Source organism: Emys orbicularis, chromosome 2 (assembly GCF_028017835.1).
Source record: "Emys orbicularis isolate rEmyOrb1 chromosome 2, rEmyOrb1.hap1, whole genome shotgun sequence".
Lineage (NCBI taxonomy): Eukaryota > Metazoa > Chordata > Testudines > Emydidae > Emys > Emys orbicularis.
The window spans coordinates 40,097,611-40,125,505 of record NC_088684.1 but is presented as its reverse complement, the minus strand read 5'-3'; the positions used below and the strand labels follow the sequence as shown (position 1 = coordinate 40,125,505).

Genomic DNA, 27,895 nt, shown 5'->3' with positions numbered 1-27,895 from the left:
AATGGACCTTTCCTGAGTAAATATGCTCAGGAAAAGGTGAAGAAATCTTTTAATGAATAGTGTAAAAAAAAGTTATAAAACCTAAATCACTAAAGTTAGAAGAATTTGGCTGAAGTATTTTACTATAAAATAGTTTTATAATAATGTAGTCACTACCATCTAATGGTTGTCCAGTGGCCTGTGCAATGAGTTGGTGGTTTCAATCCATTTCTTCCAAGTGCCTGTAACACAAGAACTACCATCACATTTAGCTCTAATTGGTATACTGATTGGTGGTCTCAGCACAGAGGCCAAAGATCAGTTGGAGATGGAGATTGAACAACCCTTTCATCCCTGGGGTGGTCCTTCAACAAGTGGACTGAAGTACATTGGTGAGGAAGTTTGCAGTCCCTGGTGCAGGAACTGAGGTCACATTAGAGTTTATTGGGATTGGGGCTACAATGCCACACTGCAAAGATTTTGAGCAGCACAGCTATCCATAGGCAGCTGGTATCAGGCTTCTGTAATTTAGACAGTTTCCCGGGACTGCCTAAATTATCTGGGGATGTTTTTGGCTTCCAAAAGCATGGTATAAAGCCACCTTAGTGCTCCCTCCCCGAGTCTGCTCTTATATATTGCACAGCACAGAATCTCACCCTTAGTTTTCTCAACATGAAAAGGAATAAAAATTCTTAAATATAGATTAACTCTGTGTTAACAGAAGTGTTGCATTTACTTAATTATGTTTTCTGTGGAATTTTATTTTCTGATAATAAATCTGGGGTCATAAGAGCTGTATCAAAAAATAATTGACAAAATTAATATGTTGATATTCCCAATTGTTGTCATTCATTTTACTGACTGAAAAAAATACACTTTTATTTAGTTTCTGGAAATCAGCAAGACCTTTCTTCATCAAAGAGTGAAGATTTAGTAAATGTGCAGGAGATGTCTACAAAAAGCCTCATTGTAGGTCCACTTAATCTTCGACTGGATAGCAGTGCAGTACACAGGATTATGAAAATGATAGTTTGTGCTGTGGAACATGAATATGAGCCATATAACAAGCCCAAACCAGGTATGCTGCTTATTTAATTATGAATATGTTTTTTGTACAGACCAGATTCAGCACTGCTGAAAGGTGCAAACTGCAAATAGTGGAAGAGGGGATGCAGAGAGGAAATTTAATCTCTGCCTGTCTCTTCATGGGAGTCACACCAGCGAAGGCTAGGGGGAGGGTAAAATGAATCAGCATATGCCCTGGCAGCCCTAACTATGCCATTCTCTGGCCAGCACATACCACTTTTATGGCTATGCTGATTACCTACAAGTCCCGTGGTGGCTGGAGGCTTTGTATCATCACAACATCCACACTCCTAAGTGTACTTTCTCCTCTAAAGTCCCAGAAAATAAAAGGAAATCCTTAATGTAGGTTAATGTTTATGAAATAATGGGATTAAACAGAAAAAGGGAATGGACACTAATTATGGCCAGCTATGAAGATTAACATTTTAGATAAAACAGAGAGCCTGTGTGTATTTTTCACTCTACAAGTGTGGATTTCCAAGTGAGGAAGATAATTCATTATTATTATATTTAGCATTAAGTAGAGCCTAATGTAAAAGGGATAATATTCCCAAATATAGAGAGATAAAGATAAAAAATTGCATCTTTTACTAATCCACAAAAAATACTGTACTAGACGCTGGAGAAAATATTTACAGGTAATTTTAGGCCTGTCAGCTGGACATCGATCCCAGGCAAGGTAATGGAGCGGCTGATAATGGGACTCGATTAATAAAGAACTAAAGGAGGGTAATGTAATTCAAATCAAGTTAGCATGGGTATATGGAAAATAGAGTTGATTTAATATACTTAAACTTTGGTAAGGTATTTGACTTGGTATTGCACAACATTTTGATTAAAAAAATTAGAAGGATATAAAATTAACACAGCACACCTTAAATGGATTAAAAACAGATAGATCTCAAAGTGTAACTGTGAGCGGGAATAGTCATCAAGTGGGTCTGTTTCCAAAGGGCCCTGCAGGAATCTGTTTTTGGCTGTATCCTGTTGACCATTTTTATGAATTACCTGGAAGAAAATGTAAAATCATCACTAATAAAATATGCAGATGACACAAAAATTGAGGAATAGTAAATAATGAAGAGGACAGATCACTGATTTAGAGTGATCTGAGTGGCTTGATAATATGGGTGCAAGCAAACAATATGTGTTTTAATATGGCTAAATGTAAATGTATACATCTCGGAACAAACAATGTAGGCCATATTTACAAGATAGGGGACTCTATCCTTGGAAGCAAAGACTCTGAAAAAGATTTGGGGGTTGTGATGGATAATCAGCTGAACATGATCTCCCAGTGCAATGCTGTGACCCAAGGAGGAATCTTGAGTAGGAGTAGATAAGTTATTTTACCTCCGTATTTGGCACTGGTGCGACCACGGCTGGAATACTTCGTTCTGTTCTGGTGCCCACAATTCAAGAAGGATATTGATAAATTGGAGTTGGGACAGAGAAGAGCCATGAGAATGTTTAAACGATTAGAAAACTTGCCTTATAGTGATAGACTGTGAGAGCTCAATAAGATCATAAGAACGTAAGATAAGAATATAATCTATTTAGATTCACAAAGAGAAGGTGAATGGTGACTTAATTACAGTCTTTGAGTATCTATGTGGGGAACTAATGTTTAATAATGGGCTCTTCAAGCAGAGAAAGGTATAACTCGAACCAGTGGCTGGAAGTTGAAGCTACACAAATTCAGATGACAAATAATGAAAGGCATAAATTTTTAATGGTGAGAGTAATTAACCATTGGAATAATTTACTAAGGGTTGTGATGGATTCTCTGTCACTGGCAATTTTTAAACCAAGATTGGATGGTTTTCTGAAAGATATGCTCCATGAATTATTTTTGGGAAATTCTGTGGCCTGTGTTATACAGGGAGTCAGGCTAGATGATCAAAATGGGCCTTTCTGGCCTTAGGATCTATGCATTTTAAGGTAATTCATTTACTTTTATTTTAATCATATGACGAATTTATTTGTGTAATCCTGATTGATTTTAGATACTGTGGAAGGAAATAGAACTATGCCAAACTCAGAAGAAATAGCATCTTTGGAGGAATACATTCCCACTCGACTCACAAGCTTTACCATTCTTAAGTGCACCATTACAATCTCTATGGCTGAATTCAATTTACTGGGCCATTTGCTGCCTATAATCATGGGACAGAAGGTAAGATATTTTTATCTACAGTAAATTTTATATATATTTGCTAAATTTGTGTGTGTATATAGGTGTATATAATATATCTGTGTGTGTGTATATATATATTACACACACACACACATATATATATAAAAATTAAAAATACCTAAGCTTAAAGTACATTAAGGTTGCATATTCAAGCATTCATTGTCATGGTTACAGGATTAACTACATCTGTGTCCTCTTTTTTGGCTCTCTGAGTGCACTCCTTCAAGTCCTATGCCCATGCCTTTAGATTCTCCCTTTCTTAGACCAGGCCCTGGCTACAGTACTTTGTGTGTCAACCAATCTTACCCAGCAGATCCAAATAGATTTAGAATCTGTGGTTCTTCCCTTCAGGAGTTTGTGACCTGTGGTGCGTACAGTAACCCAACAGCCTTTTCAAAACCCAAGTATGATTTATCATAACAGTAGGAACAAAGTATTTGAAAACAACAACCAGTCTACATGCATGTCTGTCTTACCGTTCCTTGATGGAAGTCTCAAGTGGCCTAGTTTCTTTAGACATGCAAGTGGGTACCTGTTTCAGTCTGCTCTCCCAGAACAACTGCTGAACAGTCAACACCTCTCTCTATCGACAGTCCTTTTTAAAACTGCTATAGTACTTTGTTCTCTTCAGTTTCTGGCCATTGGCCTTGGTCATTAAAACTGGGTCTGCAAGTTGACTGAATCCAGGTGGTAGAATCTTCAAACCTAATAGTTTGGGTATTGTCTTTTACAACCCTGAAGTGTTTACTGTGGGTTGGCTTAGTTTGAGCCATAGTTTGCTTCCTGCTTGCTTTTCCTTACAGCCTATTATACCCCAATAACAGGGTCAACATACCGTATTCATAAATTATTACAGAGCAGCTCCACTTCTGTCAAATTCATATGCTAGGAAATGCCAGAATTAAGTTTACCTATGCAAACTTGTCTCCTTGTGCCATATGCATTATGATACAGTGTTTAATTACATGATCACATACTACTTTTTCCATGGAATTCCTGCCTCGTTCATTGCACAGGATGAGAAGGTATTACGTGAACCGTGTTGCTGTGCGGTATTTCTTTTTATCCCAGTCCTTGAGTATGTGGTCTCATGACTGACTTACTACACACCATCCAATATTTACATTGAGTGTGAATTTTTCTTCACAAGATTTCTGTTGCACTCATCACCATAGTTTTTGGTTGCCTCATAAACATTAATTCATTTATCTTTATAACACCCCTGTGAAATGGGGGTGTAGCAGGGTATGATCCACTCCTGCTGCCTTGCACCACAGAAATCTGCACAGAGTCCATTGGTTGAGTATTCACACTGTGCTGTTTATATTCTCTCCACCAACACCTTTATATTTTTGTGCAACAATACTATTTACACAGTCCCTTGTATTCTCAGCCCTCTCTCAAGGCTCAAAGAAAAGAAAAGGATGCCCTTCCCTGAGATCTCTCTGACTCTGGGCTTAGCTAGCCCAGCTTCTCTCTCATGCACTTCCTTCCTATGCCTTTTTTATGAGTCCTCAGCTGATGGGTTAATTAATCTTTTAGCTCACCTAGTCTTCTGTCCTAATTAGAAAATTACATTTAATTCCCCAATCAGACCTCTCTGGGGAAACTAATTTGTACCAGAATGATCAGAGTGCTGACTCACCTGCTAGCTGCCAGCACTTTGTCACAGGGGGTAATAACACTTCCTTATTTTACAGATAGAGAACTGAAGTGCAGAGAGATTTAGGCCAAAATTAATTAGTCGGCTCACAAATTTTTGGGTGTCTCAATAAGTGGGTGCCCAACCTGAGATAATTAGGGCCTGATTTTTTTCAGAGTTGCCGAGCAGTTGGGAGTTATGAGTGTGCAGAAGTGAAAATCAGACTGTAGGTGTGTCAGATCATACACAGAGAAAATGAAGAACAGTTTGTGGCTACGTATGAAAATTCTGGTTTAAATGACTTCCCTAACATCATACAGAAAGTCTGTGCCAGGGATAGGGATGGAACCCTGGGCTCACAGGTTTCATTCAGCACTTTAATCACAAACACATCTTTTCTCTTCCTGCAGGCCCCTTCCTCATTCATTTTACATTTTAAAAACATTGTCAGCCAACGAGGCAGGCATATTCTCAACCACAGCCTTGTTGACTACACATCCTGTCTGTGTGGTACCCTGTATACTGAATGAGACAAGAAATTTTGCGGTAATATAATTAAAGATCGTTTCGTAAGACATAAACAGAAGGAGGCATGCAGCGTTAATTCTGTCAATTTCTAGCTTTCGAGTGCTTGATTTTGCAACCTTACAATGTTCGTTTAACATTATGTATGTTATGCATGTATGGAATTTCCTAGGTGTTTTTCAGGAAGAAAACTGAAAGGAATCAAAGAAATTCTATCATGTGCAACTGTTATTACTCCCTGCAAGCATTGTCAGCAGGGAGTAATAACTTGAGGACTGGAACTTGAGGTTTACTACGCAGACCTCTTCCATTTGAGCTGAAGGAATAAACAGCAGTAATAGACTGTTATCCTCCATGTAGGGGACCAGCGGGGATGGGAAACATGAACAGGGAGGTGACTGTATGCCAGAGTGGTGGAGAGAGAAAGATCAGATGAGGAGCTGGAGGGGGGGAACTGGGACTTGCTGTGCAAGGAGCTGGGGGGTGGGAACTCGGTAGGGTTGGGTAAGGTGACTAACCTGGCAGTAAAGGGGAGACTGGGTGCTGGGAGAAGAAACCTTGAGGAGTTGAAATTGGGACAGGTTACGTGAGGGAGAATGGGACCAGTGCAAGGAACTGGGGTGCCAAAGAGTCAAGACAAGGACAGGTTGAGAGAGTATTGGGCAGAAGAGTCTGTACCCAATAGAGCAACCTCTCCTTCAGAGTCAGAAACAGAACCCAAGATTACTGAGTCTCACCATTCCTGTGCTGTCAACAAATATCTGTGAAATCCGCTGAAAACTTGTTTCATCTCCTGCTAGTGATGGTCCGCATAGAGAATGGCAACATATTACTGCTATTGGTTATATAGTTATGTCAAGTTGCAGAGGTGTGTGTGGTGGATCTAAAGTTTCAAACCCTGCTGATGACCCATGTGGGTTTCAATATAATTCCATATGGTAGAATGCTGTTTTTTCAGTTTCCTTCCTACGACGATGCACACAAAAATACCTGTTAAAAGTATGCTATTTAGGTTTTGTTCTGTATAGGTTTCATACCACACTCATCACTATGATATCTGAGCGCCTTCCAGTTGTGCATTAAACCACATGCATACATATGTCACACATTGTTTGTTCTCTCATCTTCTCCCCATAGGGAGAAACATGCAGTGGAGTGTCCTGTTTTGGTGGTGGTTTATTTTAATTTCATTTTCTTTTTTGTACAAGTGGAACTGTTGCTGTGTGTTTATATTAGAGAAGGCAAGGTTAAGGAAGTGTGCCTTGCCTTTGGAGTGGAAAGTGGTAAAGTTTGTGATGGCAAGTAGTAAACCATCTGCTCAGTGTGACTTGGGCTGCAGATTTGTAATGGAATTTTTTTTACCAAAAATCATGGAGTAGTCACTGTAAATATAGTAAAAGTCCTGAGTTTCATGATTTTTTATTTAAAAAAAAAAATGCTTTGGCAAATGAGGAGGAGCAGCGTTGGTGGAGAAGACGGTTGAGGGCAACAGGTGGGGCCTGGAGGGAGGAGCCTTCTCTGCATTCACCCCTCAGCAGTGGCTCCTGTGGCTCCTGTCCCATGGGGCTGGACCCAGTTCTCCACTGTGGGTGTTGTGACCAGCACACGGGGTCACAGCACTGCTCAGGTTTGAACCAACTGCCCCTCTGACATGAAGAACTTGTTGCGCATATATCCGCAGCTACATTTAGCTTTGCAGTGATCTGGCTAGTGAAACAGCATAGGGGCTGAGGCAAAGGCTCAAATAGACTTGGTATGATGCACGAGGTCTGTAGTAAGAGCCTTGGACAACCTTGAAAGGTGATCATGCATTATGGTAGGGTGCCTGCTAACCTTGCAGGGTTGCATATTTCTCCTGTGTACTTAAGCAGGTGGTAGTTCTGATGAACTCAGGCAGAGTCAAAGTTGCATGTACAACCTTAACCTTTGGCATTTCCTAACTTTTCAGGGATTAAACTGAAAATATAACACTTTTTAAATTTACTCTTTTTATAGAATTGTATGTAATCATAGAGATGAGGAATTGAATTGCCAGAGCAAGCAACCTATCTGCCAGGAAGTTACAAGCATGGCACATGGACTTATTAGCCATTTCAAAACTGGCAAACTTCTACTAGAATTGCACTGAGAGGATTATTTATAGCTTGTCTGTTTAGTACAGGTCCATTGTCGTGCTGCAGAGATAGACTTGTTCTCCCTGGCTAAGCCAGACTCTCATTACTCAGAAAGCAAAAGAGAAAAATAGGAATCAGGTATGGAAGGAAAAATGACACCCTGTGGAGTGGATAGTAGTGGCAACCTTAGGTTCCCATCTCAGGTTTTGATTAAGATTTAATTGTACCCAACTTAGATGTTGGTGTCCTCTGATCTACTCCCCTTATATAGTCAGAATATTTTTCATGTTTAGGATAATGGAGGCCTAATGGTTTGCTTGTAGTTTCTTAGTTCTCAGTAGGGGTGATGGCAGCCATGATGATGAAGCTTGCTTCTACTCCTGTAGTTAGATCCTTTGACAGCTTCCTACAGTTAAAGCCAAGTTAAACAAGATGCCAGTTGACCACCAGAAAAGCAACATCCAGGTCAGGTAGCAAACTTTTCCATCAGAATGAACCAATAAAAACACATAACTGGAGTCCTTGAAGGAACATTTCCTGTCTTTCTCAGACCATCTTTGTTGTGTAATATAGCAATTTTGTGGCTTCACTGGGGACCTTGAAAGCCCCTAATCAGTTTTTAGTTGAAATGCATGGAGTTTGTACTAGCTTTTATCTCCAACTTCTACTTATTTCATACAAAAGCTTTATGTAACATATTTTTGAAAATTAAATGCATTATTTTGTTATAATAGTTAAGATATCTGGCACATTTATAAACACTGGGATAGTACAGAGTGGTGTAAAAGTTATATCATAATGAGTTTGGGGACATTTTACTTTCAAGTGGTGAAGCAATGAGTAAATAACTTTTTTATAGACTAGCATACTGCACCTTCACATACTCTGTACATGAAAACTTGTTACAGGAAAATTATTTTAGAAGTGTTTCAGACTCAAAATTTTATTGATAGCGGTATGAGGTCCTCCATGGGGTATTGCATAAAAGTTTGTCTTTAGAATACTTTTTCTTTTCTTTTTCTTTCTAGAGTTCAAGTGGTTTGTTAAATGCTACAAGCTTCCAGCCTTTACGGCCTTTGCCTGCTATTAGAATATTGATGGACAAAATTAACCTGGAACATTCAGTGCCAATGTATGCTGAACAACTTGTGCAAACAGTCAGCAGCCTTAGCCAATCTTCTGATAACCTGCTTCATTACTGTTATGCACACTGCTACCTTAAGGTAAAAGAAAATATGAAGTGTATTTATTATTAAAGAACACTGAAAAGAATTAATACAAATACAGACAGTCCTAGATGCTAAGAGTTGTGATCTCCCAGAGCATGTTCAGTTTTGCCAAAGAGGTGTATAGCAAATATCAAGGGCTTGGTTTTGCACTCTTAACTTAGGCAAAATTTCCTATTACTTGAATGAGAATTCCACCTTTGTAAAAAAATCAATTTGAGAATGTGCAATTGGCATCTGCTAAGATTTTAGAAGAATCTGTTGAAACTCTGCCCCCTTTGGATCATCAGAAGAGTTAGTTTCCCTACCAGGCCAAGTGCAGTGGTTAGAATCATTTGAAGGGTCTTTGGGTACTATCATAATATAACAATTTACTATCATGACTACTAATATTACTACTAACTTTTACTGACTCTTTTGAAAGACATACAGAAGCATGAGTTTCCACTGCACTGTCTACTCATACAGCTGTCTAAGTAATGAAATTCTTAGAATGTCCTTGTAAAACAGTAATACTGTGTTGGCTAATTACATGGCAAATTTTCAGTTTTCTAGAATGAGATATTCACCTCATATCACATTTAAAATAATTGTGACAGCAATATCACATTCAACGCTCCTAAATATTTTTCAAGTTTTCCTTAGGTTTTTTTTCTTTTCCCAAAGTTAATATATAAATGTTAAAGAAAACTGTTGGTGTTTTCAGTACTGAAGGGTCCAGTTCTGCTCCCAGGGAAGTTGATGGGAGCAGGATTAAGACCATTGTTTTATCTGCCAGTTTTAGTGTAAACATATGAATTGTACTCTTATAGGAAGTGTGGCAACATGTGTTGAAAAGATTCAGTTCCACAATAATTAATTTTCACATTAGTACAGAAAAAAATTAAAGAACAATTATAATATACTGTATAGAATGTAATTTAAATCGTCACATTTTATTCAAAATAACAAAAAGGTTTGAAGAAAAGATACTTTTGTCACTAAATCCCACTGTTTTTGTAAAAATATTACTCTAACTATGAAACAATGGATATCTGCATTTTGTTTAATTTGTATTAAGTATACAGTGTACTATGATAACCCCTCTCTTCCCCACTTCCCATTTTCTTCTCTTTCAACTCTCTTCTCTCTCCCTCCTTGTTGCTGTCATCTACCATTCACCCAGGTCCCCAGTCCCAGCCTTCTTCTCTGATTTCGACTCCTGGCTTTCTCTCTCACTCATCCTCAGTGTCTTCAGCTTCCATGTTGATGACCCATCTGATCCCTTAATTGTGTGTTTCCTCACCCTGTGGTCTTCATTCGACTTCCAGGCCTGGTTCAACTCTCCCACTCACTGAAAGGGCTATTGATTTGGGGGGAGGGATAGCTCAGTGGTTTGAGCATTGGCCTGCTAAACCCAGGGTTGTAAGTTCAATCCTTGAGGGGGCCACTTGGGGATCTGGGGCAAAATCAGTGCTTGGTCCTGCTAGTGAAGGCAGGGGGCTGGACTCGACTCAATGACCTTTCAAGGTCCCTTCCAGTTCTAGGAGATGGGATATCTCCATTAATTATTATTATTATTACTTCTCCTGATCTTCACCAATCTGTCACTTATCTCTCTGTTGCTGATTTCCTCCTCTCCGACCATCACATGGTATCTTTCAACACTGTCCATTAGCCTCCCCCACCCCAAAAAACCCTGTCACTCAGTCTTTCTGTGACTTCAAGTTTATCAGTGTTTGATGACTTCTCATCTGCTCTCAGCCCTCTCCTCTCTTTCTGCCTTTCTCTTCCCCTTCCTCCATTGATATGATTGTTGATTCTCTCCATTTCACACTCTTTTTTATTTCCTATACCCTTCACTCTTTGCTCCTCTCTCTCATCTCAAGGTCTGCCCTGCAACTCCCTGCACTGGCTCATCACCAAAATCCATTTCCTCTGTCCCTATTCTTTTGCTGCAGAGAATCTCTGATGGAAATCCTGTGACCACCCTGACTTTCCTCCATTACAAATTTGTTCTCTCCTCTTTCATTTCAGCAATCTTCCTGGTTATGCAACTCTGTTTCTCCAACATAATTGAATTTTATATCTACCATCCCAGCCAGCTTTTCATTGCCTTTGAGTCACTCCTCAAACACTCTCATTCTGCTGCCTCGCCTTCTTTGCACAGGAACTTGCCATTTTCTTTCAAGAAAAAAATGAGTTCTATTTGAGCTAGCCTTTCCTTCTCCCTTTTCGTCCCACAACTCTCTTCCTCCTCCCTGACATAGATGCAGAAATTTCTCATTTGCTCTTCCTCTCTAATTTCTCCACTTGCCCTAGTGGCCTCATGCATCTTATCTCCTGATATCCCTCATGCCCACTCTCATCTTCCTCCCTTACTTTCTCCTTAACCTCTCACTTTCCTCTAGCTCTTTCCCCTCACAATACAAAACTTGCTTTAGTCTCTCCCATCTTAAATCCTTGACCCCACTTGTCTGTCTAACTACTGCCCCGCTTTCATTTTTAAGTTAATTGAGAACACTGTCTCCAACTGCTGTCTGGAGTTCCTCTCTTCCATTTCCATCCTAGACTCTCTTCAGCCTTGCTTTCACCCCTTCCACTCAACTGAAACTGCTGTGGTCAAAGTGTCTATTGACCTCTTCCTAGCCAAAGCTTGGAACCATTACTCCTCCATCTTCATCCTTCATAACCTGTAAGCCGCCTTCAGCACAGTTGACCATGCTTTGCTTCTAGAAATCTTATTCTCCCTTGGCTTCTGTGACTGTGTCCTCTCCTGGTTCTCCTACCTCTTTAATCACTCCTTCTACATGTCCTTCGGAGGATCCCCCATATCTCCCATCCACCTTTCTCCATCCCCCTAAGGCAGGGGTGGGCAAACTTTTTGACCCAAGGGCCATATCTGGGTATGGAAATGTATGGCGGGCCATGAATTCTCACGAAATTGGGGGTCGGGGTGCAGAAGGGGGTGCGGGCTCCAGCTGGGGGTGTGGGCTCCGGGGTGGGGCCAGAAATGAGGAGTTCAGGGTGCGGGAGGGGTCTCCGGGCTGGGGCAGGAGGTTGGGGTGCAGGTGGGGGCGTGAGGGCTCTGGCTCTGGGTGTGGTCTCTGGGGTGTAGGAGGGTGGGATCAAGGGGTTCGGAGGGCGGGAGGGGGATCAGGGCTGGGGCAGGGGGTTGGGGCGCTGGAGGGGGTCAGGGATGCAGGCTCCGGGCGGCGCTTACCTCAAGCAGCTCCCGTAAGCAGCGGCATATCCCCCCTCCGGCTCCTACATGGAGGTGAGGCCAGGCGGCTCTGGGTGATGCCCCGTCCACAGGCGCTACACCTTGACAAGTGAAGTCTTTCCCATTCATACCTATTCAGTATGCTGCTGCAAAGATCTTTTTCCTGGCTCTCACTTTGAAAATGTCATCCGTCTCTTTGTATTCCTCCACTAGTTCCCTCTTCTGTAGTGTATCAACCATAAGCTACTTGTCTTCACTTTCAATGCCCTTCCCAGCTTACCTCCACCCAACCTACACGTTCCCATTCAGTATAGAAAAGTTGACTCCCACTTCAGGTTGGCCCATGATGCCAGCCTCTATGCCCATTTGTTAAATTTTCAAACAGGCTCATTTGTGCTTTCTTCCTTCAAATCCTTCCTTCAAACTCTACTTTTCTGTGGTACCTACAAAAAAATTGACAACAGTCTGGTTCCTGGTGTGCTGAGAACACAGCCTATCATGTTGACCAATATTGCCTCATTATTTCTTTGTACTCCCTGTCTGTCGGTATCCATTTGTTGTCTCTTGTCTTGTACTTAGATTGTAAACTATTCTGGGCAGGGACTGTCTTTTTGTTTTTGTGTTTGTGCAGTACCTACAACAGTGGGACCGTGGTCTATGATTAGGGCTCCTTGCTGCTATGATAATAAAAATAACTATGCTATTGTAAGGAAGCATGTGGGATGATGTTTAAATCTTAATGGGTGAATTAAAATACATTTTAAGTATTTTTTTCAACAGATCTATTTCTCTTAAAGTAAAACACTTGCACATTTTGTTTTTGGAGAGAACTTGGACATGAAGAATTTTCACGTTATTTGTGTGTGCTGGGAAAGTATTCTCTAATTATAATCCATGATTATTTTATGTTTATTTAGTTTAATTTTAACCAGTTGAAATTTTGGGGAGTTGGATTCAAAACTAGAAAGAGTTTAGTGTACAGTTATTGTAAAGAAAATTGAAACTGGTAGATCTAATCTTATGCTTGTTAAATCTTATATCATTATATAATTTGACCTTTTTTTCTTGTTTCAGATATTTGGTTTTCAGGCAGGACTGACCTCTTTGGACATTAGAGGATCATACTGCTTACCTACTCCAATTATCCCCTCTTTTAGTACTGCTATTTATGGCAAACTGCTTAAGTTTCCCAAATATTGGTGAGTATTAAACTTACAATATGAAATAGTAACAGATAATCTTTCACTTTATTTTTGTGTTATACTTACTGACATAGGTTAAAGATAAATGGAATTTTATTGAGTATAGTACCATATTTGTCTCTAGGCCTTTGTGTTTCTTGTAGAATATATTATCATATAATGTCTGTTGTCTGCAATAAAATTTAGGTGAGGATGTAGCTGTTAATTGGCATTGTAGGCCCTTCTTTGGTTGAATGAACTAAAGGAACAAGCTACAAAAGCCTGTAGCAAATGTTTTGCTTTTTAAAACTAATGGAAGTCTTATGGACCAGTTCTTCTTTGAGTGCTGGTCCCTTTGTGTATTTCACACATGGATATGCATGCACACCATGCACCTGAGATCAAAGATTTCTAGCAAGTAGTGTCCATTGGTCTGTGCCCAAACAGTTGTTCCCCTCGTACTCCAAATCAAGAACATAGGGAGCAGTATGGATCAACCCCTCTCCAGTTCCTTCTTGTTGCTGCATGGGCTGAGTTGGAATCCTGTGTCTGTAGATGTCTAAGTGGGTGACTCCAATCAGGAGGTCCAGCCAGTAACTCTTTTTGCTCCATCTTCTGGCAGCCTTCGGAATCTGTCAACAAAGAAAAGTCAGCATTAACTCCCACAAGGACTATGGACTTTATAGGAGTGACCCTAGATTTGACCTCAGCAAGGGCCTGCCTCCCTACAGAAATATTCGAGACCGTGAACAATTTGATAAGACAAGTCTCTTTCAGACAACAGACTCTGTCAGTCTGCCTTTTCCTACAAGGCTACATGGCATCGTGTACTTACGTAACACTGTTTGCCAGACTTCACCTATGTTGCCTACAAGCCTGACTCTGGTCCATTTACCCAGCAAACAGAGACCACATAAACACCAGAATAACAATAGTCACCTTGCCTCGTGGATGAACCCGGAACAAGTACATGTGGGAATTCTTTTTACCATAACCACACCAGATGTGACTGTTGTCACAGAGGCATCCCTTCTTGGGTAGCCCACTTAGATAGTCGCACCACACAAGTAATTTGGACTCTGAGAACTGAGAGCAGGCCATCTAGCCTGCAGCATATTCTTCCCACTAGGATCCTGCCATGTCCAAATAATGTCAGACAGCATGACAACTCTTTTACATAAACAAGTTGGAGCAAAATCCCTTCTCTGAAGCAATGAATTTATGGAATTGGTGCATCAGAAACCACATAACTGTCTTGGCTGCATGCCTGCCAGGTGCACAGAATTCTCTAGAAGACAATCTCAGCAGGCACTTTTCCACAGACAATGAGTGGAAGATACACAGTTCTGTCCTGAATGATACGTGCGGTGGGGAACACCTTCTTGGGATCTGTTCTCATCCCAAATGAATATGTAATTCACCATTTACTGCTCCAGGCAGCTCTTGGCAATGTCTCCAGGGGCATCGCCCTTCTGCTATCCTGGACAGGCCAGCTCACATATGCCTTTCCTCCCATCCATCTGTTACCACAAGTTCTATGGAAGATTTGCTATGACATAGCTCAGGTCATTCTTATAGCATCCAGCTGACCCATACAATTCTGGTTTCTGGACCTTCTGCAAAGTCAGCCCGTCCCCCTATCAGTATCCATCACTCCCCAGATTTACTATCTCAGAAGAACGGAAAGATCAGACATTCCAACCCAGCCCCCCTTCATGATCTGGTATTCAGAGGGGCAACAGACCTAAAACATTCATGCTCAAAGGCCGTTCAGTCTTTTCTCAATCAAAGTAGGAAAGATTCGACCAGAACATGTTTTCTGGCTAAATAGAGGCATTTCTCTATCTAGGCACAACGTAATCAATTATCTCCAGACTCTGTGGATATCCTTGCTATTTTAGATTCTCCTGTCCTTGAAAACTTCAAGGCTTTCCACTAGTTACTTGCAGATCCATCTAGCAGCAATCAGTGCCTTCCCTCTAGTAGAGGGATAGTCTATTTTTATTCACCCAACAACAATTAGATTCCTGAAGTTCCTTGTTAGGACATTCCCACTGGTGGTGAAATCTGCACCACAATGGAACCTCCACCTTGTGCTGTCAGTATTTACCAGACCACCATTTGAACCACTGGCCACATGTTCTATAACTCACCTTTGCATGAAGATTGCATTTTGAGTTGCCATCACATCAGCCAGAAGGATGAGTGAACTGGTAGCACCTGACCCGCCATACACTATTTTTAATATGCCTTCACCCGAAATTCATTCCTAGAGTAATTTCTGTGTTTCACATAGATCAACCTGTCCTGTATTCTTCCCAAAACTTCATGCTTCTAATGAGGAGAGAAGACTTTACTCTCTGGACATCAGATGAGCTCTGGCATTCTATCTACAAAGGACAAAACCAATAAGAAAATCACAAAGACTATTTATCGCTACAGTGGGACAGTCGTGAGGGCAAGCATTATCTGCTCATCCGAAGAAGTGGGCTGTAGCCCACGAAAGCTTATGCTCTAATAAATTTGTTAGTCTCTAAGGTGCCACAAGTACTCCTGTTCTTTTTGCAGATACAGACTAACACGGCTGCTACTCTGAAACTTGTCATTATCTGCTCAGTGACACTCTATGTGGATCTCTGTTGCATCATTCTGTGTTACCAGTTAGTATATATTCCTTCCCTGGATGGGGTAAGAATCCATTCCACTAGGGCACAAGCAGCCTCAAGAGCATCTCTTCAAGAGATAACTCTACTGGACATATGTAGGGCGGCCACCTGGAGCTCCATCAATACATTCACGAAGCATTACGCATTAGTTCAAGCCGCCTCTGGAGAACTGTAGGAACTGCAATATTACAACCACCTATACCAACTGTATCCTTGCTACTCCCCTCCTGTTTAAATATTGCTTATTATTCACCCACATCTAGAATACACATAGGAACCAGCGGTCGAAGAAGAAATGGAGGTTAATTACCTGTAACTGGAGGTTCTTCATGATGTGTGGTCCCTATCTGTATTCCACTACCTGCTCTCCCTCCCTTCTGCTTCAGATCTTATCTGATTCTCAGTAAGAAGAAAAACTGGAGAGGCAGTTGGTGTGCACTGTCCCTTATGTCCTTGGTTTGGAGCACAAGGGGAGCAATGATGCAGGCGCGGACCAACGCTGATCTCAGGTGCATGGTGTTCATTCTTACCCACATATGGAATACATACCAAATATCTCAAAATACCCGTAGTTACAGGTAAGTTTAACTTCAATTTCTTCTTCGAGTAGTGTCCCTATGGGTGCGCCACTGTAGGTGTGTGTGCGCCTTCACGCTGTCGATTGGAGAATTTCAATAAGCAGTCTGTCCCACTCATGCATGCGAGGCTAGCCAGCATGCACGGGCATTTCTCCCTCAGTTCCTTCTCAACCGCCCTAGGCTAGAGACGGAGCTGAGAGCTGTCCGTTCACGGATTGTTAATTCCTGATAATTTAGCAAATTTTTGCTTCTTTTGAATTCCCTTTTCTTTAGTACTTGTTTGTTTTTAGTTGGCCATGCCAGATAAAAAGAAAAAGAAGATAAGGTTTCGCCTCCCACCAACCCCAGTGGAGGGGACCCCCCCCCCCCCCCCCCGGACAAGTGTATGCCTGGCTTCCTAGGCTTCAAAAAAGTGTCTTAGCTGCAAAGAATCCATCCCAGTAACGGATGGTCACTCGCAATGTATTCGCTACTTTGCAGAGAAGCACAATCCACAGAAGTGTAGTTGGTGCCAGCAGCTAAACCCAGGTCCAGGAGGGATAGAGAGTTAAGGCTAAAACTCCTGCTCATTGAATTGGCCCTTCAATCCCCGAAGAAAAAGGGAGATTGGAGACCTATAGTGGACCTCAGAGCGCTCAACAGATATGTCAAAGTGCAGAAATTCAAGATGGTCACACCGGCAATGATTATCCCAGTATTAGAAGTGGGGGACTGGTTCTCGACCTTTGACCTTCAAGATGCATACTTTCATATCTCTGTCATAGAGGCACAGACGTTACCTCAGGTTCACACTATGCCAGGACCACTACCAGTATAGAGTACTCCCTTTCGGCCTCTCATCAGCCCCCAGGGTGTTCTTTAGGGTCCTTTCTATAGCGGTGGCCAATCTATGTTTTACAGTTTTTCCCCTACCTGGACGACTGCCTTCTCAGGGCACGGTCCTTCGTAGAGGTCCGATTAGTCACTCAGACCATACGAGACCTTTTTCTGAGACTTGGCCTTCAGATCAATGAACAAAAATCAACCTTAACATTGGTTCAGAAACTAAAGTTTCTGTTCAGGCAAGGGTGTGCCTGCCATATCACAGATTTCTCAGTCTCTCCTCGTTGATAGAGACAATACAATCCAGTCCTCAAATCCCGTCCAGATACTGCCTTAGCTTCTGGGGCACATGGCTGCGGGCAAGTCATTGCTTATGCCAGACTATGCATGAGGTGCCTTCAAGCATGGTTTGGTTCGATGTACAGAACAAAGACAATATAAACAAGCTCCTGTCGATGCCCACCTGAGTCTAGCAATCCTTAAACTGGTGGAAAGAGCCAGTGAACGTTTGCATGGGGATACCGTTCACTCAGTCCTCCCCATCCCTTCTCCTGACCACCAACGTATCCCTCAGAGGCTGGGGAGTGCATCTCAATGGTCACACTGTAGAGGGCAGATGGTCCCCATCAGAGACGTGTCTCCATGTCTAGTAGAGCTCAGAGCGGTCCAAAACACGTGCGCTCACTTCCTCCCCCTGATCAAGAACATGTATACTAAGGTTATAACAGACAATATGGGCTGTATGTACTACATAAACTGGCAGGGAGGAGCCAGGTTTCATTCCTTATGCACAGAGCTCTGAAGCTATGGAACTAGTGCATCTCCCAGAATGTCATAATATCAGTGGCCTACAAACTGGGAATACACAACACGACGGCCGACGGTCTAAACCGCAAGTTCCTGCTCAGCCAGAAATAGGACTTAGAACCATCCATTCTGCACGATTGTAGCAAAGGAGCGTGGCCTCCCTCAGAGACTGACAGCAAGGGAGAGCCAGATGCCCCCTGGTGGGCAGAACCTGTAAGGTCTAGGCCTCCATGTTCGAAGTGGAAGGGCGGGAGAGGAACCGGAAGTATATGATGCAGGCCCTGCAGCTCAGTTGGGCAGGCGCCGCCGAGGGAGGTAGACGCTTCCTGCCCACTGCTTGAGCTGGAACCTGCGGAAGACTTCTGTTGCCCTGAGGACACCTCCCAGGTACCAGGACTGCCAGACGTGCCTGATGCGGAGGAGTTGCTGGGATTGCCACTGGCAGTATACCCTGGGGAGATGGAGGACAACCCCGGGGTTCAGGTATACCTGGAGGGAAGGGTAGGAAGGAGCCTGGAGATAGCCGACTGTAGTCTGGCTGCAGTGCCACTTGAGACACGGTCAGCGTGTTGCGGCTGGATTCCCTGCTGACTCAGTGGCAGACCACACTGCCACTGTTAGGGCCTTGGGCTGGGATGCAGTGGAGTCGGGTGGGCCTGCATCCCCCTACTCCTGCCACCCCACCCCTGGGGTAGCAGTACTCCCCCTTCTTCCAAGAGGCACGTGTTGGTCTGTCGCTCACCAGATTCAAGACAACAGACTGGGGTGTTCCTGCCTGAACCCCATAGACTGCAATTGGTGCTCACCACTACCTGAGCCCCATAGACAACAATTGGTGCTCAACCCCAGCCGGCTCCCTAGATGGTTTGCTGGGTGCTCAACTTTCTGCCGGTGCCCTAGACTGTTTGCTGGGGGTCCCGCCCTGGCTGAGGGTCTATTATTGCACGGGCGTGGCAGCAAAGGGAGATGGCCTCCCCCAGAGATGACAATGAGGGAGAGCCACACGCACCTACGCCTACAACAATATATTTCGGCAATGGGGGGTGCCAGAGAGAGACTTGTACTTACTAGAACAAGAAATGTCCGCAGTATTACTCCAGAGCGGGGATAGAACAACACTCCAGGAAAGATGCTCTTCTCCTTCCTTGGGGCAATGGCCTTCTTTACGCCTTTCCTCTATTCCCTCTGTTGCTGAAGGTCCTGTTGAAAATAAAAAGGAGAAAATCAAACATCGTTCTGATTGCCCCCATCTAGCCCAGACAGACATAGTACCCTTACCTGTCTCAGCTGGCATTGTGTTCACCGATGACCCTATTGATCACTGCTGTACTTCCTCTGAACAGGATGCCTCTATGTGCTGGAGCCATGAAGGAGCCACACTTTGAGATGTAGGACCCATGGATTGAGGTGACGGGTGTGACCCTTGTTCTGTGATAGGAGATATTGCACAGTAGGAAGGGTGCTACTCGTTGCACCTTCCTTCAGAAATGGAAGAGATTCCAGATATAGTGCTAGCCTAAGGATGTCACACCTAATTCAGCCACCTTGCTGGTGATCCTGCACTACCTGTTATCTTTAAAGAAATCGGATCTCCCTATTAGCTCGCTGAAGGTTCACTTGGCAGCAATTGCAACCTTCCACCAGCAGGTAGAAGGCTACTCAGTCTTCCCCACAACGATGAAGAGGTTTCTAAAAGGTATAGCAAACCTTTTCCCACAACTCAGGATCCCCAGTCCGCAATGGGACCTCAATGTAGTGCTAAAGGGCCTGACTAGACCACCATTCGAACCCATGTCCACTTGTTCATTAAATCACCTTTCCATGAAGATGGCATTGCTCATCGCCATCACTTCTGCCAGAAGGATAGGGGAGATAGCAGCTTTGATGGCACATCTCATAAGAACATAAGCACAGCCATACTGGTTCAGACCAAAGGTCCATCTAGCCCAGTATCCTGTCTTCCAACAGTGGCCAATGCCAGGTGCTTCAGGGGGAATGAACAGATCAGGTAATCATCAAGTGATCCATCCCATCACCCATTCCCAGCTTTTGGTAAACAGAAGCTAGGGACACCATCCCTGCCCATTCTGGCTAATAGCCATTGTTGGACCTATTCTCCGTGACTTTATCTAGTTCTTTTTTGAACCCTGTTATAATCTTGGCCTTAACAAACATCCTCTGGCAAAGAGTTTAACAGGTTGACCACACCCCCTTTTACGGTGTTCTTCCTGGACAAGGTCTTATCCAGACCACACCCAAAGTTCATTCCCAAAATAACTTCTGCATTTCACATGAATCAACTTATTCAACTCCCAACAGTCGATCCAAACCATCATATGGATAACAGAGAGGCTATCCTCCATACGCCTTGGCCTTGTATTTAGACAGGACAAAGGCCTTCAGAAAAGTCTCTTCCTCTCAGTTGTGGATAGGTCAAAAGGTGCAGTGATTTCAGCTCAGAGACTCTCCAAGTGGGTCTCTTGCTGTATTTAAACTCTGCTACCCCATGCAATTGGTAGCAAACACCCCCATCTTCAGTACGCACTCATTCCACGAGGTCAGTCTCCTCATTGATCGCCTTCTCCAAGGGTATCCCCATATCAGAGATCTGCAGAGCAGCTACATGGGCATCTGCACATACCTTCGCAGAACACTATGCCATCTTGAGTGATTTGGCTCCCGATGCCCAATTCGGGGCCTCAGTACTTTCATCTGTATAAGACTCAGCTCTGAAGTTCCAGCCTCCAGCGGTAGGTACCGCTCGGGAGTCACCTACAGAGGAGCACCAATAGGACACTACACGAAGAAGTAACCTTGTGCACTAACGATGGTTCTTTGAGATGTGTCCCCCTATGGGTGCTCCCTCCTCCCTTCTACTTCAGAGTTCTACTGGTTGACTCTGTGGTAGAGAAGGAACTGAGGGAGAAATGCCCATGCACGCTGACTAGCCTCGTGGCAGGTGGGGAGCCACACGTGCTCGGGTGGCATGGACTGCTATTGAAATTCTCTGATTGACAGCGCAAGGGCGTGCACACACACACCTACTGTGGTGCACCCATAGGGGGATACATCTTGAAGAACCATCGTTACTGCACAAGGTGAGTAACTTCCTCCCATTTTTTCTTGAATGATACCAAGAGTAGATGTCAACTGACAAATTTAACGTGTTTAACTGAAGAGCTATGTTCTCACTTCAAACAAACTCAGGGTTTGAAACAAAGTAGGGCGATAATCTACAACCTAGCTCCACAAATTAGGTCTTGTGTTTAAAATAGTATGCTGTAGAAAAAAATTATTTTTGTTTTAAAAATTTTTTTTCAATTAAATATGGCATTTTGCTTGTCATAGCAGAAATTTTTAGAGTTTTCTCTTTGGTAATATAATATAATAATATAATATAATATAATATAATATAATATAATATAATATAATATAATATAATATAATATAATATAATATAATATAATATAATATTAAATTTTTACTTGCATTGAATGAAAGTCTTCTCCTTGAGGAATATTATTAAAAAAGAAGCAGAAATCAGGGAGAAGAAAAGTTAGCATTTTAAAGATACTGTCCTCATATTTAATATTTTATATGCATGACTGGGAAAATATATAATATTTTTGTCCTATTAATATTTATGAACTATGCAAATAGACTAGATTTATATATAATCCTACACTGGAATATACTAAGTTGTTTACTACTGATAGCTGCACTATGTTATTTTAATGGATAATAATATTTTAACACTGTCAGTACACCACCAGGTGGTGGTAGATTAATTTTTCTTGATCATATTTTTCATTGATACTTCACAAAAACACCTAATACTTTATGTGAAATAGTGTGCTGATCTTTCATTTTGCTGATGAAATACTGACTTTATTATGGTAATTTAGAAGTGATGTAAATTGTCAACACTGGTGAAGAGTACTTTAGTCGTTAAGATTAGGAAAAACAAACTTTTTTCACTCAGCGTTAGTTTGCTGTACTTGTTAACAAGTATTAGCTTGTAAAAATGAATTAGATGTTTAAAACCTAAATATAATGTTTGTCTCTGTGCATATTATGCCTTCTTCTATCGTTCTTTTTTTTATTTGTAGACTGTAGGTTACTTTATGTGATGTAACATGATAAATTCCCCAGGCAGAAAAAACAACTCAATAGGCCATCAAGAAAAAAGAAAACTCATAATTTAAACCAAAAAATGGTGCTGTCTTAAAATGAGAAAATATATGTCAACTTTTGGGAATAGGATTTATAACCCGAATAGCATCTATAGCTTACTACATTTCTAAATTATTTTAATAGCGAGTTTGATCATTTGTCTTTAGGGTATAATGCTTTTGTACATTTTTAAAAAATATAAATATATTTCACAATCTTAATAAGATAAAACTAACTTATGCAAACAATTTATCTAAACCAAGCAACGCCAATTTGAGGGTAATAAAGTAGAAAAAATAAATGAGTACAGCAGCAGCCTGCTTAAATGAAGTGTAGTTTGAAGTGAATAAAACTCCAGATGAAATGCATCAAATAGCACTTGAACTAAATCGAAATCAGCATGAGGACTGAGAGCTTCATTGAAGTCATGCACTGAGTGAGAATTAGTCTGCTAGAATAACCTGGTAATGTCATTAAGCTTCAACTCATTTTTTTCCCTTCAAAATTACACCACCTGCTTTATTTGGATTTTTAGATTTCACATTCCAGAATTTCTTAAAGTACACACATCTGATGCTACATATGTTCTTCTATTTCTTGGGAGAAAATATATACCACAGACCAGAGCTTTTAAAAACAAAGACATTTTATGAACTGTTATGGAATCCCTTAGGTAGTATGTTTTCGGTTAGCAGCGAAAATCTTAACTTTATTTCTGACATAAATCAACAGAATAGCTTTCATTTTTCTTGTTTCAAAATAAAAATTCCAAATTGTACACTAACTGTATACAATATATGCTATAATTTGCTATATTTACATTTTTAAAGTGGAGTGGAGAAACGTAGGTAACATTTGATAGATGAAAGTAAGTTAGTTCTCCTCCCATCTCCCATAAAGATGCTGGCAACTATTTTTATCATTTAAACAAGTGATATTTGTTTTTGTTTATTAATTTGGTATTTTAATACAAATGAATATGTGGGCTTAACGCCAGGAGATTTGCTCAGAGCAATTAGTTCAATGTGTTTCTGACTATATTTTAAATTCCTGTATATGTAACTTAATTTTATAATTAAAATTAAAAATATCTTCTGTGTCATTGTTCACAGTGGCAGTAACCTACAAAATACAATTTCAATATTTGTGTTTTACAACTAATTCATGTAGTGTTGCATGCCAGGCTATTAAATAGCTTTCAAACCTTCCAGGCAGACGTTTAAAAGCAACTAAAAAATTAGCAGAATATGGCTCGAAAGACATACTGACTAATAATAATACTTAATGCGAAACAGAAATCTTGAGAGGAATTAACTGTTTTTTCATTTTTCTTTTGGCTAGAATTTATTTTTCAGCAGATGAGGTAATTGGGTGTAGGACAGTTTAGTATTGTAACACAGTATCACCAGTAGAGTAGCACTTTGTTGTTCTGCAGATGAATATTTGTTAAGGTTCCTGTGGTACTAAAGATTAGATTCCTAAGAGAATTCGGTTTTTGTTTTAAATATCTGGGCTGATACAGAAATGTTTCATCTATATGTTTTATGAGGTAGATTTTGGTCCAGGTCATATGTCATTTATATCATTATTTTCTCCTCTGCACATTCCCATGCTTGGGATGCACCATCAATGCAGCCTGGATTAATGCAAATGGCTTGAAGCAGTGTCAGTTGGAATTTCCTCAAACTGCCTGTTTACTCCCCTGGGAAATCTGAATGTCTGGAGGGCGAGAACAGAAAAGAGGACAGGTTGAATGAGCTACCTCAGTTCCTTCCAGCTGTGGTAGTAAGTGGCCGAGGAGCTTCCCTGGCTTCACAGACTCAGTCTTTTTTGGAACAGTTGTTTCAGTTAATTCACTATATTTTAGCTACATCTAGTTAGTGCAATCCAGGTTAGTGTTCGTTTAGTGTTGTGTTTCATGTATTTCTTCTTTTGTCTGAGAGGATTGCGTTGCCCTGGCATGGAGTCCTTGGTTCTGCTAAGGAGGAACAAAAAGCAAAGAAACTGCTGTTCAAGAGTTCTGCCTCTGCCCCTGCTGTTTTCTTTTCCTTGGACACCCATGCTTGGTGCGTGGCCTGCTGGGGGGAAGCCATTCCTCCAGACATTGTTCCATCCTTTATCTCAAGGGCTAAAAAAGAATGACAAAATAGACTCTAAGTAGTGCTGCTTCAAGAAACCTTAACTTCAAAGCCTCCTGATTCTGACGGACAGGATTTCATAAATGCTTGGAGATCTGCTTCAGCTCCAAATCCTGAGGGAGATAAGGTTGCTTGCCAATGCAAATCCTATAAAGTAAGGAAATATGTCTATACAGCAAGTTAGTGCATGATAAGCTGGGTTGCTCCAGGAGGTTTGCACTAATTGTCCATGTGGACCCTGCTGTTGCAGACTAAAAGTTCTGTAGTGTGCTTTGCATACTGCTTCAGTAGGTACTAATACGCTGTATAGACAAGCCCTATATTACAGGATATATCTCTTAAACGTACCCAAGTGTACCACACAGCACATTTCCAGTGATTGACCCAGAATCCTCTCAAGGAACTTCCTTCTGTCTTCAAGGAAACACACAACACAAGAATATTCCTCACGGATAACACAAAAGCTTAATTATGATCTCATGTCTCCTCCTTAAGCACACTCAATCTGTGCACATATGTCAACTCAACATATTTGCTGATGTTGCTAAGGTTTGTAGTTAAGGTTGTAGAAAAGGGTATTATGCTGCAGCATAATACATCAGGGAAGAAGAGGATCAGAGGATCTACTTTGCTTGTATCCTGTCTGGAGCTCTAGTTCTGTGGGTATCATGTTCAAGAAGCTCAGTAGGACCTGGGAGCATGTGTAATACAGTTGGAATGTTAAAGAAATTAAGGAATAAGCATATGACAAGTTCTGTTGCACAGCTTCTCTCCTCATTTGTCACTAATGGGTTAATGCCCTCCACCTGTGCAAATCAGAGGCAGACCAGTGTTGTTGCTGGAGACTCCTGGACTAAGCCTCGCCTTGCTGCTCGGGCCACCAGATTTTCTGCCTCTGTCGATGGAACAAATTGCCAGTTCAATTTGTCCCAATCATTTTGTTTTAAAACTTTATTTTGTATTTGTTTTTATGCTGTAGTGATTTATAATTTTTCTTCTGCCTCCTTCTCCTGGATTGGGTATCAGGCAGCCTGGTGGTTTCAACCACCCGGATCTGCTACTATAGTGCTTCTCTTCTGGGCTTCCTCTGTCCCCACTCAGGCATGGCAGAGCAGTCCTGCAAACATCAGGCTAACTCTAAGCAGTGTTTCCTGTTGGAGGCAACATTTACAGGCTCTACAGAAGGCAAATTATATTCTGACTGTTCACAGCCAGATGACCTTGCACTGCCAGTGCATGGAGCTCTGTTGAACTGGCATGTTGGGTTCCCTCCCTGTCCTGAGAAGCCATGACTACAACACAGAGAATCCTGATCAGGAGCGTCTTATGATTTGGGAGAGAGTGTCTAAGGATGCAGAAGACACTAACCAGCCAGCTCAAGGAGCAAATCCCACAACAGACCTGGACCAGAGGGGGAAAACCCCCTGAAGAGCATCAAAAACCCAACCCCCAGATACTGCAGTGGGTCCTCAGCTACCTGGGGAAAGAAGTAGGGCTGCTACACAACTCCCTTTCCTTCCCACTGTACATCAGGGAATTCTCATGATGCTCAGGTATAAGTCATGCAAACCCTAGAGACTCTGGGTCCCAGAAAGGTAAAAGCAACCATCACCTTGGTAGTGCAATAATTAGTGTGATTAATGAGCAAGTGGTGAAAACCAGTGGTTAACCCCCTTCTCATTTACCTAAGAGAGTGTTTGTTGGGGCCTCTCCTACATAGAGAGTATGTCTACACTACAAAGAAAAACCCATAGCATTGAGTCTCAGGGCCCAGGTCAGTTGACTTGGGCTCCCAGGGCTTGGGCTGTTAGGCTTAAAAATAGCAGTGTCGATGTTTGGACTCAGAGTGGAGCCTGGACTCTGAAACCCAAAGATCTCGGATGGAGCCCAGTCTCCAGCCCAAGCTTAAACATCTACACTGCTATTTTTAAGCCCAACAGCCTGAGCCTGAGTCAGCTGACCTGGCCGCTGAGACTCAATGCTGTGGGTTTTTCTTTGCGGTCTAGACGTACCCCAGAGAAGTTCTTGCAGTGTTCTGTACCAAGCTCACCATCCCCTCCCACCTCGCAGCATGTCTAGGCATGCAGAGGATTCTGTCACTGTCCTGTGAAATTCTTCCTCAGGTTGCAGTGTAATGGGAATTGTGCCTGTTTGGCTTTCAACCCAGGGACTTTTACTCTACCAGGGAATGGGGCTCAGATTCAGGCAGCAGCAGAATGGGATTTGTGCCTTCTGATCATCATCCATAAACTCTTGTTTTGTCAGGGAAAGGGGCTCAGAATCTGAAAAGCGGAAAGTGATCTCTCTTTCCCTCGTCACAGACCGGCCACACTTTAAAATGTAAATAATCGGTGACCAGAACAAAGGGACACGAGGATTCTACTTCCCAGAAACCTGCATCATCATGGTGTTACTGGGGAGGAGGGCAGGGGATGTGGAGATAAATCCCTTCTCATGTTCAAAATGATCCTGATTTACTGATTAAAGCCCTGAGTGCAACTAGGTGACTTCTACTGTACGTACTTGGGTGCTAGACAACCTGGGGGAGCAAGCAGGCAGGCTTTCAGGCTCCTAGGGCATTTAGCAAGCATCTTCTACAGTTGAGGTATTTGCATGTTACCACAATGGTAAAGAAGGTCCTAAACTTTATTGCATCAAGGCATTTCCTAGCAGTGGTCATATTTACCAAATTATCTCCAGTGACTAAGATTGCTGGTGTCATTCATCAGCTGCTTCCACTGAGTGGGTTTCTTAAAATGTGCCTGCAGAATTTCCTTCTGATGACATGGAACCACACACCTGATGGTGTGACGAAGTGGGACTGTTCTTAATGTTTCCTCTGAATATTGTAGGGGTGCCTCAGTTTCCCCTATGCATTTCTTAAGTCTCTAGGTGGTGGGATAAAGGCCAGTGTGCATAAATGGCTGACACTCTGTCTCCTGGCAACTAATGGCTGGGGCCCTTCCCCCCTGCAAGGTGATAGCTAAAGGTGTTGGAGAACAAAGGAATCAAGTGACCTCCTGGCCCGGAAAGGGACAACGCAGAGGAGGAGCGGCTGGAGGGGAAATCAGTTTGAGGCTGGCTGGGGATGAGGAATGAAGTGCAGAAGGGAGTGACTGGCTCACTGCCCCCCAAAATGGACCCAGCTGAGGGGTCCTGTTCTCTGTACCTACAAGCTCTGTTTTAGACCATATTCCTGTCATCTAATAAACCTCTGTTTTACTGGCTGGCTAAGAGTCACGTCTGACTGCGAAGTGGGGGTGCAGGACCCTCTGGCTTCCCCAGGACCCCGCCTGGGCAGACTCGCTGTGGGAAGTGCACGGAGGGGCAGAGGATGCTGAATGCTCCAAGGTCAGACCCAGGAAGGTGGAAGCCGTGTGAGCTTCTTGCCCTGAAGACAGTCTGCTCACAGAGAGGAGACTTCACCAGAGTCCTGACTGGCTTTGTAGGGAGCAGCTCCAGAGCATCGCCTGGGGACTCCGTGATAGATGGAATGCAAAATCAGATGTTTTTGTCAGGTCACATCCAATTGTCCCTTTGTGGGCAGCTAAGTACAAAC

General features: G+C 42.3%; 1 protein-coding gene across 3 annotated transcripts in view; it reads left to right on the top strand.

Annotated features, from left to right (window-relative positions):
- VPS13B (vacuolar protein sorting 13 homolog B) overlaps positions 1 to 27,895 on the top strand; it is a 947,892-nt gene that overhangs the window by 174,330 nt on the left and 745,667 nt on the right. For all 3 annotated transcript variants that reach the window (XM_065397834.1, XM_065397833.1, XM_065397835.1), the window contains exons 12-15: positions 866 to 1,057; positions 3,072 to 3,241; positions 8,572 to 8,766; positions 13,046 to 13,170. In XM_065397834.1, the coding sequence (XP_065253906.1) occupies positions 866 to 1,057; positions 3,072 to 3,241; positions 8,572 to 8,766; positions 13,046 to 13,170 (682 nt within the window). The remainder of the gene's footprint in view (positions 1 to 865; positions 1,058 to 3,071; positions 3,242 to 8,571; positions 8,767 to 13,045; positions 13,171 to 27,895) is intronic.